Source organism: Colletotrichum abscissum (assembly GCF_030869225.1).
Source record: "Colletotrichum abscissum strain IMI 504890 chromosome Unknown Scaffold_22.1, whole genome shotgun sequence".
In the NCBI taxonomy this organism is placed as follows: domain Eukaryota; kingdom Fungi; phylum Ascomycota; class Sordariomycetes; order Glomerellales; family Glomerellaceae; genus Colletotrichum; species Colletotrichum abscissum.
Window position 1 is genome coordinate 71,241 of NW_026850121.1, and position 14,608 is coordinate 85,848.

General features: G+C 53.1%; 4 protein-coding genes across 4 annotated transcripts; 2 read left to right on the forward strand and 2 right to left on the reverse strand.

Moving 5' to 3' along the window:
• Nucleotides 1-3,645: 3,645 nt before the first annotated feature.
• On the forward strand, nt 3,646-4,085 carry CABS01_09221 (uncharacterized protein; the record flags this gene model as incomplete). The annotated part of the gene is made up of 2 exons (XM_060542578.1): nt 3,646-3,978; nt 4,035-4,085. 2 exons carry the CDS (start codon nt 3,646-3,648, stop codon nt 4,083-4,085), a joined length of 384 nt encoding a protein of 127 aa, XP_060400305.1.
• A 2,130-nt stretch (nt 4,086-6,215) lies between these two features.
• CABS01_09222 (uncharacterized protein) lies at nt 6,216-8,266 on the reverse strand (the record flags this gene model as incomplete). Its single annotated transcript, XM_060542579.1, has 4 exons — nt 6,216-6,792; nt 6,852-7,505; nt 7,568-7,791; nt 7,877-8,266. The coding sequence occupies 4 exons, from the start codon at nt 8,264-8,266 to the stop codon at nt 6,216-6,218; spliced, it is 1,845 nt and encodes a 614-aa protein (XP_060400306.1).
• Nucleotides 8,267-9,077: 811 nt separating this feature from the next.
• Nucleotides 9,078-10,493, reverse strand: CABS01_09223 (Pex2/Pex12 amino terminal region; the record flags this gene model as incomplete). Its single annotated transcript, XM_060542580.1, has 1 exon — nt 9,078-10,493. The coding sequence occupies one exon, from the start codon at nt 10,491-10,493 to the stop codon at nt 9,078-9,080; it is 1,416 nt and encodes a 471-aa protein (XP_060400307.1).
• A 2,092-nt stretch (nt 10,494-12,585) lies between these two features.
• Nucleotides 12,586-14,497, forward strand: CABS01_09224 (uncharacterized protein; the record flags this gene model as incomplete). The annotated part of the gene is made up of 3 exons (XM_060542581.1): nt 12,586-13,521; nt 13,570-13,853; nt 13,912-14,497. The coding sequence occupies 3 exons, from the start codon at nt 12,586-12,588 to the stop codon at nt 14,495-14,497; spliced, it is 1,806 nt and encodes a 601-aa protein (XP_060400308.1).
• Nucleotides 14,498-14,608: the final 111 nt, after the last annotated feature.

The following is a 14,608-nucleotide window of genomic DNA, read 5'->3' on the forward strand; positions in this document are numbered from 1 at the left end:
TGTGAAGAGAGGAGAGGGGAGGAACAGGCGGGTTAAGAAGGTCTTCTGGGCGGGTTGGAAAGCAATGATATGAGTCTGTCTGTATCTAGGTTGGCAGAAGAAAATTTTGGGGTCGGATCCCGGAGAGTAGACTGAGTGTGAGCGAGAGAGGAGGGGTGTGGGACACGAACAAGTGGCAGGTGGTAAAAAACAACGGTAAGGTTAGGTTGGCTAGCACGCAAAGGTAGACAAGGTGCTGAGGGTACGTGGAGATTGTATTGGAGCTGCTAAGACAACGGAGTTACTAGGTACCGGTTCCTTATTTTGACCGAGGGGTCGTGGAGGGGTGAGGAGGTGTGCGTGTGTGCCAGCGTGTGTAAGATACTTCGTACCCATCGGGACTGAACTGAGGTGTGTGAGAAAAGAGTGTGGGAAAGAGAATGGCAGGCTAGTCCAGCTCGGCTCGCCGGGGGTGGAGAGTAAGACAAGGCATGAAATCACGAAAGCAGGCTGGCAGACGGCGTGCAGGAAGGTGATAAGATACCTTAGGTACAGAGTATCAACTGTGTATGGCCAGGGGTCTGGAGGTAGCAGAGGCGAGAAGAGAAAAATAAGGAAGAAAAAATCTACTAGAGCGACTGGGTAGCGTAGACTCCGGAGAGTGGTAAGAGTGAGTGTGAGTGTGAACGCGCCATCGATTAGGAAGTGGAGAGTTGTGATACGGGTAGGGTGTCACTACGTGTGGTGCGAAGTGGGCAGGTCGATTCCAACTTGCCCAAGAGTGGTCCGCGACGAAAATGACAGCGATGAGGGTACATGGCCAAGCTAGTCCAAGGCTTGATAGGAAAAGCTCATTTAAGGCGCTTCGGGATATGCCTTAGATAGGATGGCGAGCATTCATTATCTTTACTTTTCCTTTGTCTCTCCTGACTTCCGAGCGCTGCCTTTTGATGCCTTCTCTGTCTCTTCATTGCCGCCCAACTTGGGAAGCCTATTGTGTTGAAACATATTGCTCAAGCAAGTTCATGTTGACTCGGGAATACACCAGAGAGGTGCTGTGGTTTCCGCAGATGAGCGGCCAACAGATGCTGGGAAACACTTGATTCCTTTCTGGGCTGTTTCTCGTCCCTCAGGTCGCGCGATATCGTATCTGGCTGTAATAGCAAATGGTAAGCCGGCAACGGCGCAGGTGGGAGGTGGGATGTCTTTCAGCCAGAATTGATTGCCCCTCCATCGTAGCAGCAACGACCCCTCCATATCCCAAGGCAGGGGACCTTGGGCCGTGGACGAACGGACGAGCGCAAGAAGCAGTTCCCCACTATGCCACCACCTCCGAGAAAGGGACCATGACACAAGCTGTCTCTGTCTCACCCTCGCCAGGCAGCCCAGCACAAACGTCAGGAAGCCTCTGGATGTTGCATGGCACGTTATCATCCGAGCCGTGAATCAATGATAGCAGCATCCCTTGTCTTCTCCTTCTTGTCGTAGCCCTTTCCCTCATCAAGAACGGTCATGCACATACCTAGATATCATGTCACGGCCCTGAAGGGTGTGAGCTAGTTTTCGGTGAGTAGCTTCGTCAAGCGCTGCAGAGAAAACTGTCTAGGTAGTCTGCAGGTCGACGACATGAACTTTGGTTGTGAATATGGTTTGCTCTGAAGAGACGAAGTACCAGAACCGGAAGACATTTAGCCTTGGACCAGGGCCCTTGTCTTTTTTCCCTGTCCAACACCGATGAGGAGGAGCGCGGCGATGAATGGCGAATGTGGTGCAGAGTCCTGCATGCGCGTGTAGGTGGTACCAACATGCCATGCTATTTCATCACCGCAATACCCGTACAGTCCCGTACGGATAGCACGAGGCAAAGCAGGCGCGGCAGGCTGTTCGAACTTTGAACAACCCGGAGGGCTGTCAACGGCTTGGTTGCACATACAGGCGCCATGGTGAAGTTGCGGCGACGGTGGTTCTCAATACCGTCAGCGAGAATAGCATTGGTGCCGATTTCTGTGGATCATGCTACCTTCCAGGTTAGTGACTGAAGCTTGAAGTAGGTAGGCACTAGGGCCCTGAAGACCCGATGATACCGGAAACATCTCAGCTCGTTTCAAACGTCCAAATTATTGTGCTTTGGGTGAACAGGTCAAGGGTGGATGATAGGAGAGGCACGAATGTGGTGATGTGGAGCAGATGAGCTGTCGATGTGGCAGAGGAGGTCGAGAAGCTCGCTCGAGCACACAGTGGAAGAGGTACCAAGTGATTATGAAGCAAGTACTTTGGTAGGGGAAAGAGAGGGAATGCAGAGTACATATTTGGTAACAATACTGGAGTGTTGACTTGCATAGGAACGTTCTTACCTAGGTATGTTCCGCCCGAGGCATCTAAGGTAAGGTAGGTAGGTAGGGACGTGCCTGACAACCTGGAAGATTATCCTCATCCATGGCAAGCAGGAACCACCCAAGTAACTAAGGTACCTCGAGGCTCATGGGCTCTTTCCTGCTCCATTTGGTCTCGAGGCAAGTAGTTACTGCTGAGGAGCCTTTGCTAAAGGTAAGGTCGGTATGGGTGGTACTCTTGCCTATGTACAAGATTCTTCGAACTTGCTCCTTCAAACGGCCCCCAGCTCAAATTAAACGGGCCGCTTGAGGCGAACTGCGGCTTACGGGCAGCTGTCCCTCCACTCCACCCATTTTCTAAGGTAGAACATACCATTCCTGCTCCTATTTTGCTTCTAGATGCATTCAGCCCATGCATTATTCCTCTTCTCTGCAAAGCCAATCATAGCGTACAGACACTACAATGTCGGCCCAGTGCCTTGGCTGTACATACAGAGCACGTCCTTGGACTGCTAACCTAGCTTCGTCCTCTCCAGCCAAGGGAGTGTACTACGTACGGCAGCCATCACAAAACCTCCACATATCGAGACACTTCACGGCATGGCCTCGATAGAACACTTTGCTCAGGCCCAACAATGCTCAAACCTGAGCCAAACCGGAACGATCAAATTGTTACGGCAGATGTTCAGGAGTACTCCTTAGTGCTGTATCTGCACCCACAGCTTGTACTTGTACTTACTTAACGTACTTGATTCTGTTGAGGGCTTATATATCACAGCCCACTTGTCCGGTACCTGTCTGACAGGCAACATGGTTCCGCGTCCTCTCACCTTACTGCGTATGTATGAGCTTCGGCCACCAGCAACGATGGGGTCCTACCGCTGTGCCATTCCGTCAATTATCAGCTTCCACCCCACCCACTACGTCGCAGGGTCTCGCCCGTTCACTGTTCCCATCGAGCCAAAACGTTCCGAGAGACAGACAAACCGCCGCCGCAACATCCTGCTATCACTTCGCATTGAGTCACGGCCGAGACCAGGGTCGCCGTCGAATCACACTTCAAAGATCCCCTGTGAACGACATGTGCCCCCGCGCTCTCGACAGGAAACGAGCCGTATCACTTGGGATATCCCGTTGATCTCACGCGCCAATGCATACCGCGATCCAAGCAGCCGCCGACTCATCCCACTACCACACCACAATGTTGACCACCCGCGAATTCTGCCAAACGAGACTCGGCACCTCAGTGAACCAATGCATAGTACCAACCTTAGTATCCGCATACCTGTGTACATCTGCCTCTACCAGGACATACGAAGGACTCAGCCCTGGCATGGACGGGTCCATCTTCTTGGCAACCCCATCAGATTCTGTCCGAATGTTTCGAGACCATCTTATCCGATCATTTCCGCCCCGCCGTCCGTTATCCTGGAACCTTCCTTTCCGATTCCTAGCATGTCACCGATGGCCCAGTCTGGAACCTGAGCTTCGATCCTGTTTCCCGTCAACTTTCGAAGATCTTCGTCCGTATTTCGCCTGGAGCTTGGGAAAGCTGGTGAACGATGTACCTGGTCGATTGAGTCTGGATCGCGACCGCTGCTGCCGTTGTCTCCACCGCATCACTACACGTCCTACAGCCATGCGATTCCGATATAGATACCAAGTGGTAAACTACCTTATAACACACGAGAATCACTGTCTATAATCATAGTACATGCACAGACATGTAGCGTCCCATCCCAGGTCGGAAGCCATTCCGCCAAACGCTTTTAAACAGTGCCTACCCTGGCCCTTCTGCTGAGTGGCCGAAACCAACATATTTTTTTGTCATCGATTTGCCATCGGGCCCCGTTCAAGCCAAGGACGAGACGCGGCCTCCCCACGGACAGTGGAACTCGATTTCATCGGGCGGCTCGGACAGAGATGCCAGCCGCTGTACCGTGGTGTCCTTGCCGGGCAAACGGTCTCTTCTCGGGTTCTTTGGAACTAATATGCCTCTGTAGAATGCTAAGGACAATTGCCTTTCCCAACGAAACATAACAGGCTCTCTCGGTCATCCGGTAGTCATCAGGAATTTCCTGCAACAGCCCAACACTATGACTCCGGAACAAACTGTGGAAGCACTTCCTTCCATACGAGCCGGGGATTATCGTAGCCGCAACATGAGACGGGAAGGTTCACATGCCCGGGGCCAGCGGCGACCAAAATTGGGTGCATTAGCGGCGTCCAAAACGCTCCGGCACAGGTGAAAACGGACCCGTTGACGCAACCTCACGGCAGCAGGTTTTCACAACCGGATGCCTTACTGACGGCCCCTACCCTTTCCGTTTGGCCTTGAGAAGCTTGATGATGCCGTAGCTCCGGCGCCGCTAGCGGGTAGTCGATGCAAATGAGTCAGTCTTTCATGGCCGACCATCGAGCGACCTATCCCTCACCGCTACTGTCCGACTCTGGTATCATTGGCTCCGTGATCTGAAGAAAGAAGGGAAAGGCCCAAGAGAAGAATATGCAACTGTGGGTTACTATTTGCTGACGTCGCTCAAATCTTTGTAGGGAAGATGCAGTCAGAGACTATCCGGGTCGATGTCCTATTCGTGCCAGGTGGCATTGGTATCTCTGATGGCTGTTGGTCGGCTGCAATCAGCCCCCATTCCAACTCGTCCGGGGAAAGCGGCTATCCGTGGATCAATTCTGCGCGCTGATGGTGTTTCTTTGCTTTTTTTCTCTCTCTGCCTGTCAGGTATTGTCGTCGTCTCGCAGACGCAACCACGGTTACCGCTGTGGCCGACCCTACCCAAAACCGGAATGAAGCTCGCTGGTTCCATGGAAAATGTCGGGATTCTGCAGAGACCGTTGAGCGGCTTCAGTTTCCACGAGTGGCCAGAGCGAGCCGCACCAAAGCTTGACCGAGTCGCGATGCTCTGGGTGAAGAGGGTGTCGACCGCGTGTGTCATGGCTCCAAGACGGAGGAGTGTGGTGGTAGGACGGCATCATGCAGGTAGCCGATTTCGATTTTGACGGCACCAATGAGATTGCCAGATGGCCGATTAAATGAGGATCTTTGGAGACAAGAAGCAGACTGCGCTACTCAAGGGCTTTGGCAGTATCACGTTTTCTCTTTTTCCAACTCTGCACTGGATCTAGTTTACTCTATAAGCAGACTGTCACTGTCACTCTTATTAGTTCGCCTCTTGTCTTCCTGCAGGTCGTATGTATCTACCAAGGAGGCCGTCATATAAAGCTACCAACAATGATTGCTGAGTCGTCTAACATGATGATCATTAATCTCTACGTATTAACATTGAATCTCTCTTTCTACCCCCAGAAAAGAAAACTAATATCCGATCTTTCGTAACCATCATGCCAAGGAAGGGACTTGATGAGTGTGGTATCTCTAATCTAATGAAACTTGGAATAACGTGAGCGAGCATGGGGTATGAAAATAGAGGGAGGAAACGAGACGAGGAAGGGGGGTATCTTTCTTAGTTCTTTCCGCACCAATAGCCAAAGAAGCAGACGCGGCAAGAGAACAGAATAAAGAACAACATGTACGCCCAAGGTATGCGAAAGAGAAAGAAAGTTGTTCGTTATCCATCCAAGAAAGAAAGAAAAGGTGGTACGCCGGCTATTGTTGTTATCGCTCGATGCTGAGAGAGAAGAAAAAAGTAACCCAGGATGCCGTGTTACACACCCTGGACAGAGTGCAATCTCTTGCCGAAAGAAATGAAAGCGCTCAATGAGTTCGGATAACGCCTCTGCAATGGGGGAAACAGTTTGATGGTTGGATGTAATGGTGATAAGATAGGGCGATATCGGCATGTAGGAGCCGAAGAGAGAGCCAGCGGGAACCAGCCGAGCTTGGGGTTGAGGGCGTTTGCGTCTGATTGTTGCGCTTCCTTTCCATCAGTGGAATTGTAGCCGGATAATGGAGAAGAACATGTTCTGCAGGACGTGGAACATGACAGCCACGCTGGTCGGGAGCAGCTCCGGCCACACGGCGAGGTCGAGCTTGCCCTCCATACCGACATCGACACCGAAGAACCAGCTGATGAGCCCGCGTACGATGACGGAGGCGACGAGCTCGCAGGCCCAGGTGACGGACGAGGCCCAAAAGGTGAGCCGGAAATCGTAGTCGTAGTCGTCGCCCGTCACTTTCCCGTCAAAGGCAAAGTACGGATAGACGTCCTTGTTGGGCCCAAAGTGCAGGACCAGCACGCTGCCGAGGAAGGCGGCCATGGAGACGTTCTCGGCGAGGAAGCGGATGAAGACGTTGCGAGTACACACTTTCTGGTACGAGGCGTAGGACTGGTCTGTGAAGTTGAGGGCGACGGTGATGCGGTGGTAGAGGCGGGACATTGTGAGCGGGGTGAGGATGATGAGGGTGCTGCTGGAGAGGATCTGGAGGTAGATGAATTGCTCCGGGGAGCGGAGGCGCGCGTATAGAGCGCGGACGTAGGTTTGGTAGGTGAGCATGAAGTATCTGGATGGTTGGTGTCAATTTGATGTTGAATCACTCTTGCCTAGACAAGGAGTACTCACAGTTTGAAGACCCAGCTCAGGGGGTAGCTTCCCACTCGCTCGCCCTCGCGGATACCCAGAAGCCAGCCCGTGAGGGCATCAAGTAGGTGCACCGTGATGATCCAGCTGTAGACGTACACGATGGTCTCCAAGTTGTTATGAGGCAGCGTGCGCAGGTATATCTCGGCGTAGGCCTCTCCTATGACGTACGCCATGAGCCCGACAAAAAGGGCCAAGCAGAACCAGATGAAGCGGACGAAGCTGGCGGGCAGCCACCTACGGCGCATCCTGACGCCGCCCATATTGCGAGACTGCTCAGCGGCGACCTGGAGCGTCGCGTCCGGGTCAAAGGCGTCGCTGCTAAGATTCGGCCGCCGGCGGTTATCGCGACGGGGGATGCTCCCTTCGGCCTCGCCTGTCCACCAGGACGTGGTGAAGATGCGTTGGGTCTCGGAGAGCGACTGGCGCAGCTTCAGGTGACGCTGGGAGGTAAGGAGGATGCAAAAGGCAATGGCAACTGGCATGGCCATGACGATGAAGGTCCAGGAAATCCAGGCCGTGTTGTGGGCGGTGAGGAAGCGCGTCTCTGGGACCAGGTAGATGGGGATTGGGACTGCTATCGAGATGAGGGCGATGATGGACATCGTAACTGGAAATCCAAAGGATTGCGGCCACCTGCATTTGAGTGTAAGCATATCTAGGTGCTTCTGAGAAGCGTGAAAGGGGGTCTGACGTACCAATTCAAGCTGTACAAGTTGAAGACCTTGGTGATCCATATCAGAGCCGTGACGTTATAGAAACCGTAGTACACGAAGAGGAAGAACCAAAAGTTGATCTGTACTCTTGCTTCTCCGTGGCCGGGTATCTTACGCCCAGACCCTGGCAGGGGATCACTTCGATCATCGTCATCCTCACCGGGAAAGGAGTACTTTGGGAACGGTATCGCGCACCATGCAATAGCCTAGGTTTCCCTCCCGTGTTAGTCCCAATCACTCGCCAACTCTTGGATCCGTCCGTCCTATTGTCAAAGGAATTGCCAAACATACCAGAACAGCAGGCATCAGCACCAAGACTCCATACCGACTCCACCACACGTCGACAACGCCCTTGACGGCACTCTGCTTCGGTTCGACCCAGACGTTGGAGATCTTGCGCCAGGTGCGCGCCCACGCGCCCAACTCCTCCCAGTCGCCGCCCCTTGCAGCATCATTATCGTGGTTCTCGAGCCCCGAGGCGGACAGAAGCGCGCCGTAGCCGACGTATACGCTTCCACGGTTATTAGACGTGAACAAGCCGAGGGTGCTGGAGCGGCGACGGCGGCCGGGGACGTCGGATCGCGGGGGTACGGCGCGGAATCGGCCCAGCAGAGGGGAGGCGTCGCTCGTGAGGCGGGTGCGGGACTCGTTGCCTTGGGTGAATTGGAAGAAGCTCGGCATCGCTTGGATTTGTGAGGTTCGGTGGGTAGGTCTTCTATCTTTGCGACATTTGGGGTGTCTTGTTGTTGTTGTTTTGTTTCTTCGGTTTGGGGAAAAGTCTCGTCATGTGCCTTTTCCTTCTCTGATTTCCAACTTTGTTTCGATGCGATTTCTATGTTCTTTGGAGAAAAGCAGTTGTAAACTCGTCTAACACGTTGTTGTCTCGAGACGCTGCGCTGAATTACACAAATGCACAAGGGCGGATCTCGAATTCGTCGTGTGGGCGTCGGAAGCTCGTGGTGTGAGTTGAAGGAATCCCGGACAACAGTCCTGTGTAAATTGGGATTTCAGTGCGCTTATGACGCTAAGGCCGCCATGTGCCTGGGACGGTCCCTGGAATCTCGGTGGGCATGGCGGATCCAACGTCCTTGTACAGCGGGCGCTAGCACGTATTGGGCGGAACATGGAGTGCGTTGGCAGTGGGGGCTTCGGCCACGTTCTGCCTCCCGATGTGCCCCCGGCCCCAGACTGATGGCGTAAGAGGACGGATGCATCAATCATTCGCATACCAAACGGAACAGGGGAAATGAGCTTGTAATGCGATGTCAAGATGATAAGACGATAAAGCTTTGCATTCGTGACTTCCTAGAGGTTGGGCTACTACCGCATATCCATCCATGTCTCTAAGGACTGAGCAACTCCTTGCGTATGCGTATTGATGATCGCTTGCTTGTGCTGTCTTCAGATGAAGACGCTGCCTAAAAAGACGAAGACCTCATGATGCCGGTGCTAATTCGTGCAATAGTGTACAATGTGATTATTTGTAGCCTTTTTACTCGTCCTGGTCCATTGTCTCCTCGAACCCTTCTGAGTCGCCAGTATCCGTATCGTCAGAATAGTCTTTATCCTGAGAAACATCAATAAACTCGGTGCTATTCATGCCCTCGCCCTCTTCGCTATCAGCGTTGCCCTCCGTGCCAATTCCACTCTGGGAATCCCTGGCGTCATCTAGAAAGGCCACAACTTTGGCAGTTGGTGACTTCTTTGGTGGCTCTAAAACGTCGCCGCTCCATGGCTTGCACTCTTTGACGAGCTCGCCACACTTGAGACACGTCCAGCCTTCACCTTCTTCGCGCTCTAGTCGCGTTGCGATGCAGACAAAGCAATAGATACAGCCGCAAGGGATGGTCTCGTAAGGATTGGTGATATCGGTTTGGGATGAGCCGATAACACCACTTGATGCGGCCGCTGCCATGATCTCGGTCTCTGTACTCGCAAGGGCGTTCTGATCCTGGTAGCATATGGCACATGTGCGTTCGGGCAAAAAGCCCAGTTCACCATTGGCCGACTTATCTTCGTCTCCCTTTGTGGTGATGATCTCTTTCGTCTTGCGCCATGTCCTTGAAATCCACCTCCTCCACCGGTTGATGCCAACAAGCGGCAATATGAATAGCAGAAACTCCGTGAAAGCGTGCCAAACAAGTTGTCGGTTGAGGTACTCAAAAGAGACCTCTCGGCTCACCTGACTGGTTGGTGGAGCCAGGCGCATTCGTAAGACTCTATCGAGAAGGGTGCGATATCTTCCCTGCAGTAGAAAGACGAGAAACGAAACGAAGGCTGCTCCAGCGTGGAGCGTCGTTATCCGAGACGTCAGCCGCGACAATCTTTGGAGTCGAGGGTTGGGCTCATCGCTGTAACCATCGTCGTTCTCGAGCAACCAGTTCTCCCACTTCTCCCAGCCGTATTTCCCAAATACGGTGGCCAATCCGTATAGTGACTTCTGCCACCTAGATGGCGCAACGAGGACGGATCCATCTTTGCGCGCATCCGTGTATTTCAGGTTCTGTAGAGCTGCTCCATATGTCGCGTCGTTGTCCCAGACTGTCAACTTGAATAGGATGGCGCGAAGTGCAAGAAGGATCTCAGCAGACCAGTCGTCTTTCAGGTGGCCGCCAGCGAAGTACTTGAGTGCATCGCCAACCTGGCCGCGAAGCAACTCCAATAGTTCGTCATCGAGTAATTCTGCGTCGACTTGCCCGACCCTGAAGGCGGGGCGAGTGCCGTCTTGCGTTGAAATCGAGTCCCATGCTGAACCGAGGCGGCTGAAAGGGAAGGGCAAACGATCAATCTGGGCGCGGGCGCGTGAGGAATCACGCTGGGCGGCGAGTCGTGCTGCGTTATCGGCTTCGCGGGCTTGTCGTCGTGCTGCCAGGCGCTGCTGCGCTTGCGCAAAATTGGTCGATGTCATCTGGGCAGCATTGGGTGGTGAAAGGTGGTGGTGAGGTGCAAATTGCGATGCATCACACCTCTTCCATCAAGTGGCTGATGATAAGGTGACGGTAGTTCTGGCACCTCAAGAGTGGTAAGTGGAGGAAAAGCCGAGGTCCGCTCTGCTCACCTGCATCGGCTGCCACCAAACCCGTTGCGCTGCTCAAGTCCCCGAGGCCCCTGCCTGCCGCGGATGATCTGGGGATTATTACCTGAGCCATGACCTGGGCGGGAGTGGCCTGAGCCGAGAATCGGCCGGAGGCTGGAGTCTGACGTCCCGGGGCGCCCGTGCCATTCCAGTGGAGGTCAGGTCCCCTGTCCTTCTTGTACGACCACAGCTTCCTGAGCCTCCGACTCTTATTCATTACCTTACCAAAGCAACTCTGCTTTGAGCAAGTTGGCTGTGGTCTTACAAACCAATATACATCTCTGTCATGCTGTTTACTGATTGCTCTGCAGATGCGATGCAGAAGACAGGCTTACATCAGACGGTGTGTCACCAACCTGGACCCCTGTACAACCGCAGAGCGGGAGGAGGTTGAGTGCTTGAGATGAACGTGCCTCAATCACCAACCCTTGCCGCCATAGGGACGGAATACTACCGCAGATAGTCGTCGTCTCCGCATCTCTGCCATCACTGAAGGTTGTCGACATGAACACGAACGGACATACCCGACACACCATGCGCCATTCTATAGCACTGTGCTGAGACGGGGAGGTGACCCTTGCCTTACCCGCAGACATCTCCGCAGCTTTGGGGTGTGACAAGAAGGAGAGAAGAAGGAAATCTTGCATTCGATTCGCCAACGTCCGGCCACCACAGCTGCAGCATCAGGTCAAGCTTATGTCGACTAGCGCCAACAACCCATCTTATCGGCCTTACGAGTCTGAGAGGCTTGCAAGGCATTCTCAGGGCATTCTTCGCTTGTCAAATTCTTGCCCTGTTGTCTCAAGCGTTTTGCGATTACCCTGAATTGACATCTTCAAGCCCATCTTTCTCACACGGAGCTAATCTGACCGCCGGAGTTGAGCGAGGCCAATGACGCACATCGTGATTTGGACGTGTATGAAGCCTTCACCACATCACATCGTCGATGGTAACGTTACCCAGTAACTAAAAGCCCGTTCAACCTCAGTATACACAGCGCCCCGGGTTTGACTTGATCGTACTACACAATCTTTCAAAACTCGTTGATCAAGGGCTACAGTCAACGAGGAGCTCGCCTATCGTGACGAGATCTATCTTTCTGTTAGCATTGTAGGCCGGAAGAGTAAGGAGTAGAACACCAACCTCGTGCCTTGCACTAGAAGCTTCCATCAAATCTCGCTGCCTACTCAAACCTGCTGGAGACGCAATGAGAGTCTATGTCTGGCCGGATCCAATATCGAGACAACTGAAAACACTGGTTCTTGGTTCGACAAACGGGTAGAGCGGGAGGCTCAGACTAGACATCGTGCAGCGGGCTTGCTAGGAACCGTATACCTGCATGCAGGCATTCCTAATTCGGAAAAAGTGTACACCCTAAGCATCCTCTGCCCAATCGACCGGGACGCAGGCGTGGCTCAACACGGCTTCGACGCAACCTGGCCCATACCTAGCTTCTCACAATGGTGCTTACCAAGATGCTTCTATTTTCACTTGTCGCTTCAGAGTCACTCTCTCACCGCGCTTTTTTGTGGTTCCAGCTCCAGAAACAGTGTCCGAAGAGGCTCGGAGCATAGCAAAGTGGCGGGCGGCCCGAACAACCAACGCGTATTGAGAACTACGGAACGCTTTTCTGTTATGTCATCTCTCTTCACCCATTTCCTTCCCCGGTCGATGTCTTGCATGCCCAAATTGGGCTGGTCAAGATGTGAACGTGACATTGAGGCATCCAGTCTACCGACAGGGGCAGAGACGGTTAAGAGTTCGTCCATCGTCAGTTGTCAAGGCAAAGATTTACATAAACACCAGCAGCATCTCCTTTGGCCTTGGACGATCCGAACACAGAGAAGCAATCTGGCATATGTACTAGATCAGATTCCCCTTCACAACTAATCACGACGTCAAACTAAGCTCACTGTAGTTCACGATGGAGCTCACGCCAAACACCAGCCCAAGGGAAGCCAATAGCCCGGGAGATACGCAGCAACGTGCTGGGGCCGCCAAATCAAAAGCCACCATTAGAGCATCTCTCGCCTGTGTGCCCTGTCGATCAAAGCACGTCAAGTGTGACTCGGCCTTACCAACCTGCCTAAGATGCCGCTTGGAGGAGAAGACCTGCTACTACGCAAAGTCTCGCCGAGGTATTCGGGATGCCAAGAAACGCAGTCTCATCAACGATCCTATCGCACCTCCTTCAGCCTCGCCGGACACGCCAGTCTCTTTCCCATCTCCCGAGGTGGCGAGCTTCGATATTCCCATTCACGTAGTCGACAAGCTACCCTGTGGATGGTCTCTGGCCAGGAGCTCTCATCTCCCTGACTTGAACACCGCATCACCGACTTCGCTGCTCTTCGATCTTTACTTCACCAACTTTCACGATACCCATCCGTGGCTCCTGCCCAGGAACCAGCTCCTGAGTCGTATTCGGTCAGACCCTGAGCCTTTCCATTTCCTCACAAGCTGTATCACGTACGTGGGATCACTCTTCTCAAATGCTGTCTCATCAGAGGAGCTTCGAGAGAAAGCATTCAGTCTCGCAAGTGGCAGCTTGCCTATGACTTGCTGGACTGTACAGGGTCTCCTCGTTCTCAGTGTTGCTGCTTTTGGCGAGGGACGATTGGACTTGAGTGCGGGGTGGATGGACGCTGCAACTCAGATGGCTCTCGATCTCGGCATGCAAGACAAGTCGTTTGCAGATGCTGCAGGTGATCCTTTCGTTGCAGAGAGCTCACGAAGGACCTACTGGGCGCTTTACTGGCAAGGCAACATGCGAGCGATGCGCGAGGACTCGCCCGCTTTCATGTTGTCCGGCGTTGTCGCAACGACTGAACTTCCATGTGAAGAATGGGAATATCAGTCAGGGGTAAGTCACTATTACCGCCAATCTGATGTTGGTACTAACAAAAACCAGGAGATTCCACAACCGTTGTCCCTTAAGAAGTACAACGCAAGAGATCCTATGGATGAAACGAGCCATTCGTCGTGGACGTATCTCATTGATCTGTGCCGGTTGAGCACGGAGTTGATACTCCCCATGCCAACACTGCCACCAGGACTATTGTCTAATACCATCGATAGAGCCGACTCCAGATTGGTCAGTTGGCTCATCAACCTACCTAAATGGAAACAACAGTTGGTGGACTCGGGGGGTGCAGTTGACATGGTTCTGTTTCACGCGATGGCCTACGCGTATAGGTGAGTATGCTTCATCCATAAAGTAGTCTAAGGCTCCATAATACTAATCGAAAGATAGCCTGAGGATCAAGATGCAACTACCCATGGAAGCGTCGGGATTTGGGATCCGGGACCTGCTCACGCTTGGCCCGCTCTTCAAAGCGCGCGACATGACCTTACCTCGGATGCCGCGATGCTCCAGCTCGACTTATCCATGGCTCGAATGCTCAACCGCCCTACAAGCAGGCCTGTCGACAATCGGTCTCTTCAACTTCTCGCTTCCACCGGCCCGATACAGCCCTGCATGCATCATCGGGTTGCGAAGGGCCGCTCTCGCACTACTCGATGCGAGAATGTATGGCGGATCAGATTCACCAGCTCTGCGTGAGAAGCTTGATCTCCTGCTCGGCGTACTCAAGGTTGCCGGTGAGATGTGGCCCATCGCAAGAAGCATTGGCAATGAAGTTAGCGAAGTGTTGAGAGAGCTTAATGTGACCAACAATCGTGACAGCGTCACTCAGCTAAACTCATGCATGGATGCTTTCATCACTGACATGTCAACGCCTGCGGTGGCCCCAGATCCTGGCATGTTTTCATTTCCTGAGCCAAGAACAGTGGAGGAGATGTTCAACTGGAGCACCGGAATCATGAACATGGGATTGTGAGATGATGATAGCAGTGGGATGATGAGCTAGGCGCATGGTTGTCTCTTTAGGATGTTCTCTCCAGAGGCCCAGCTATGCATTAGGAAGAGGATCAAAAATGATTGGTAGTCA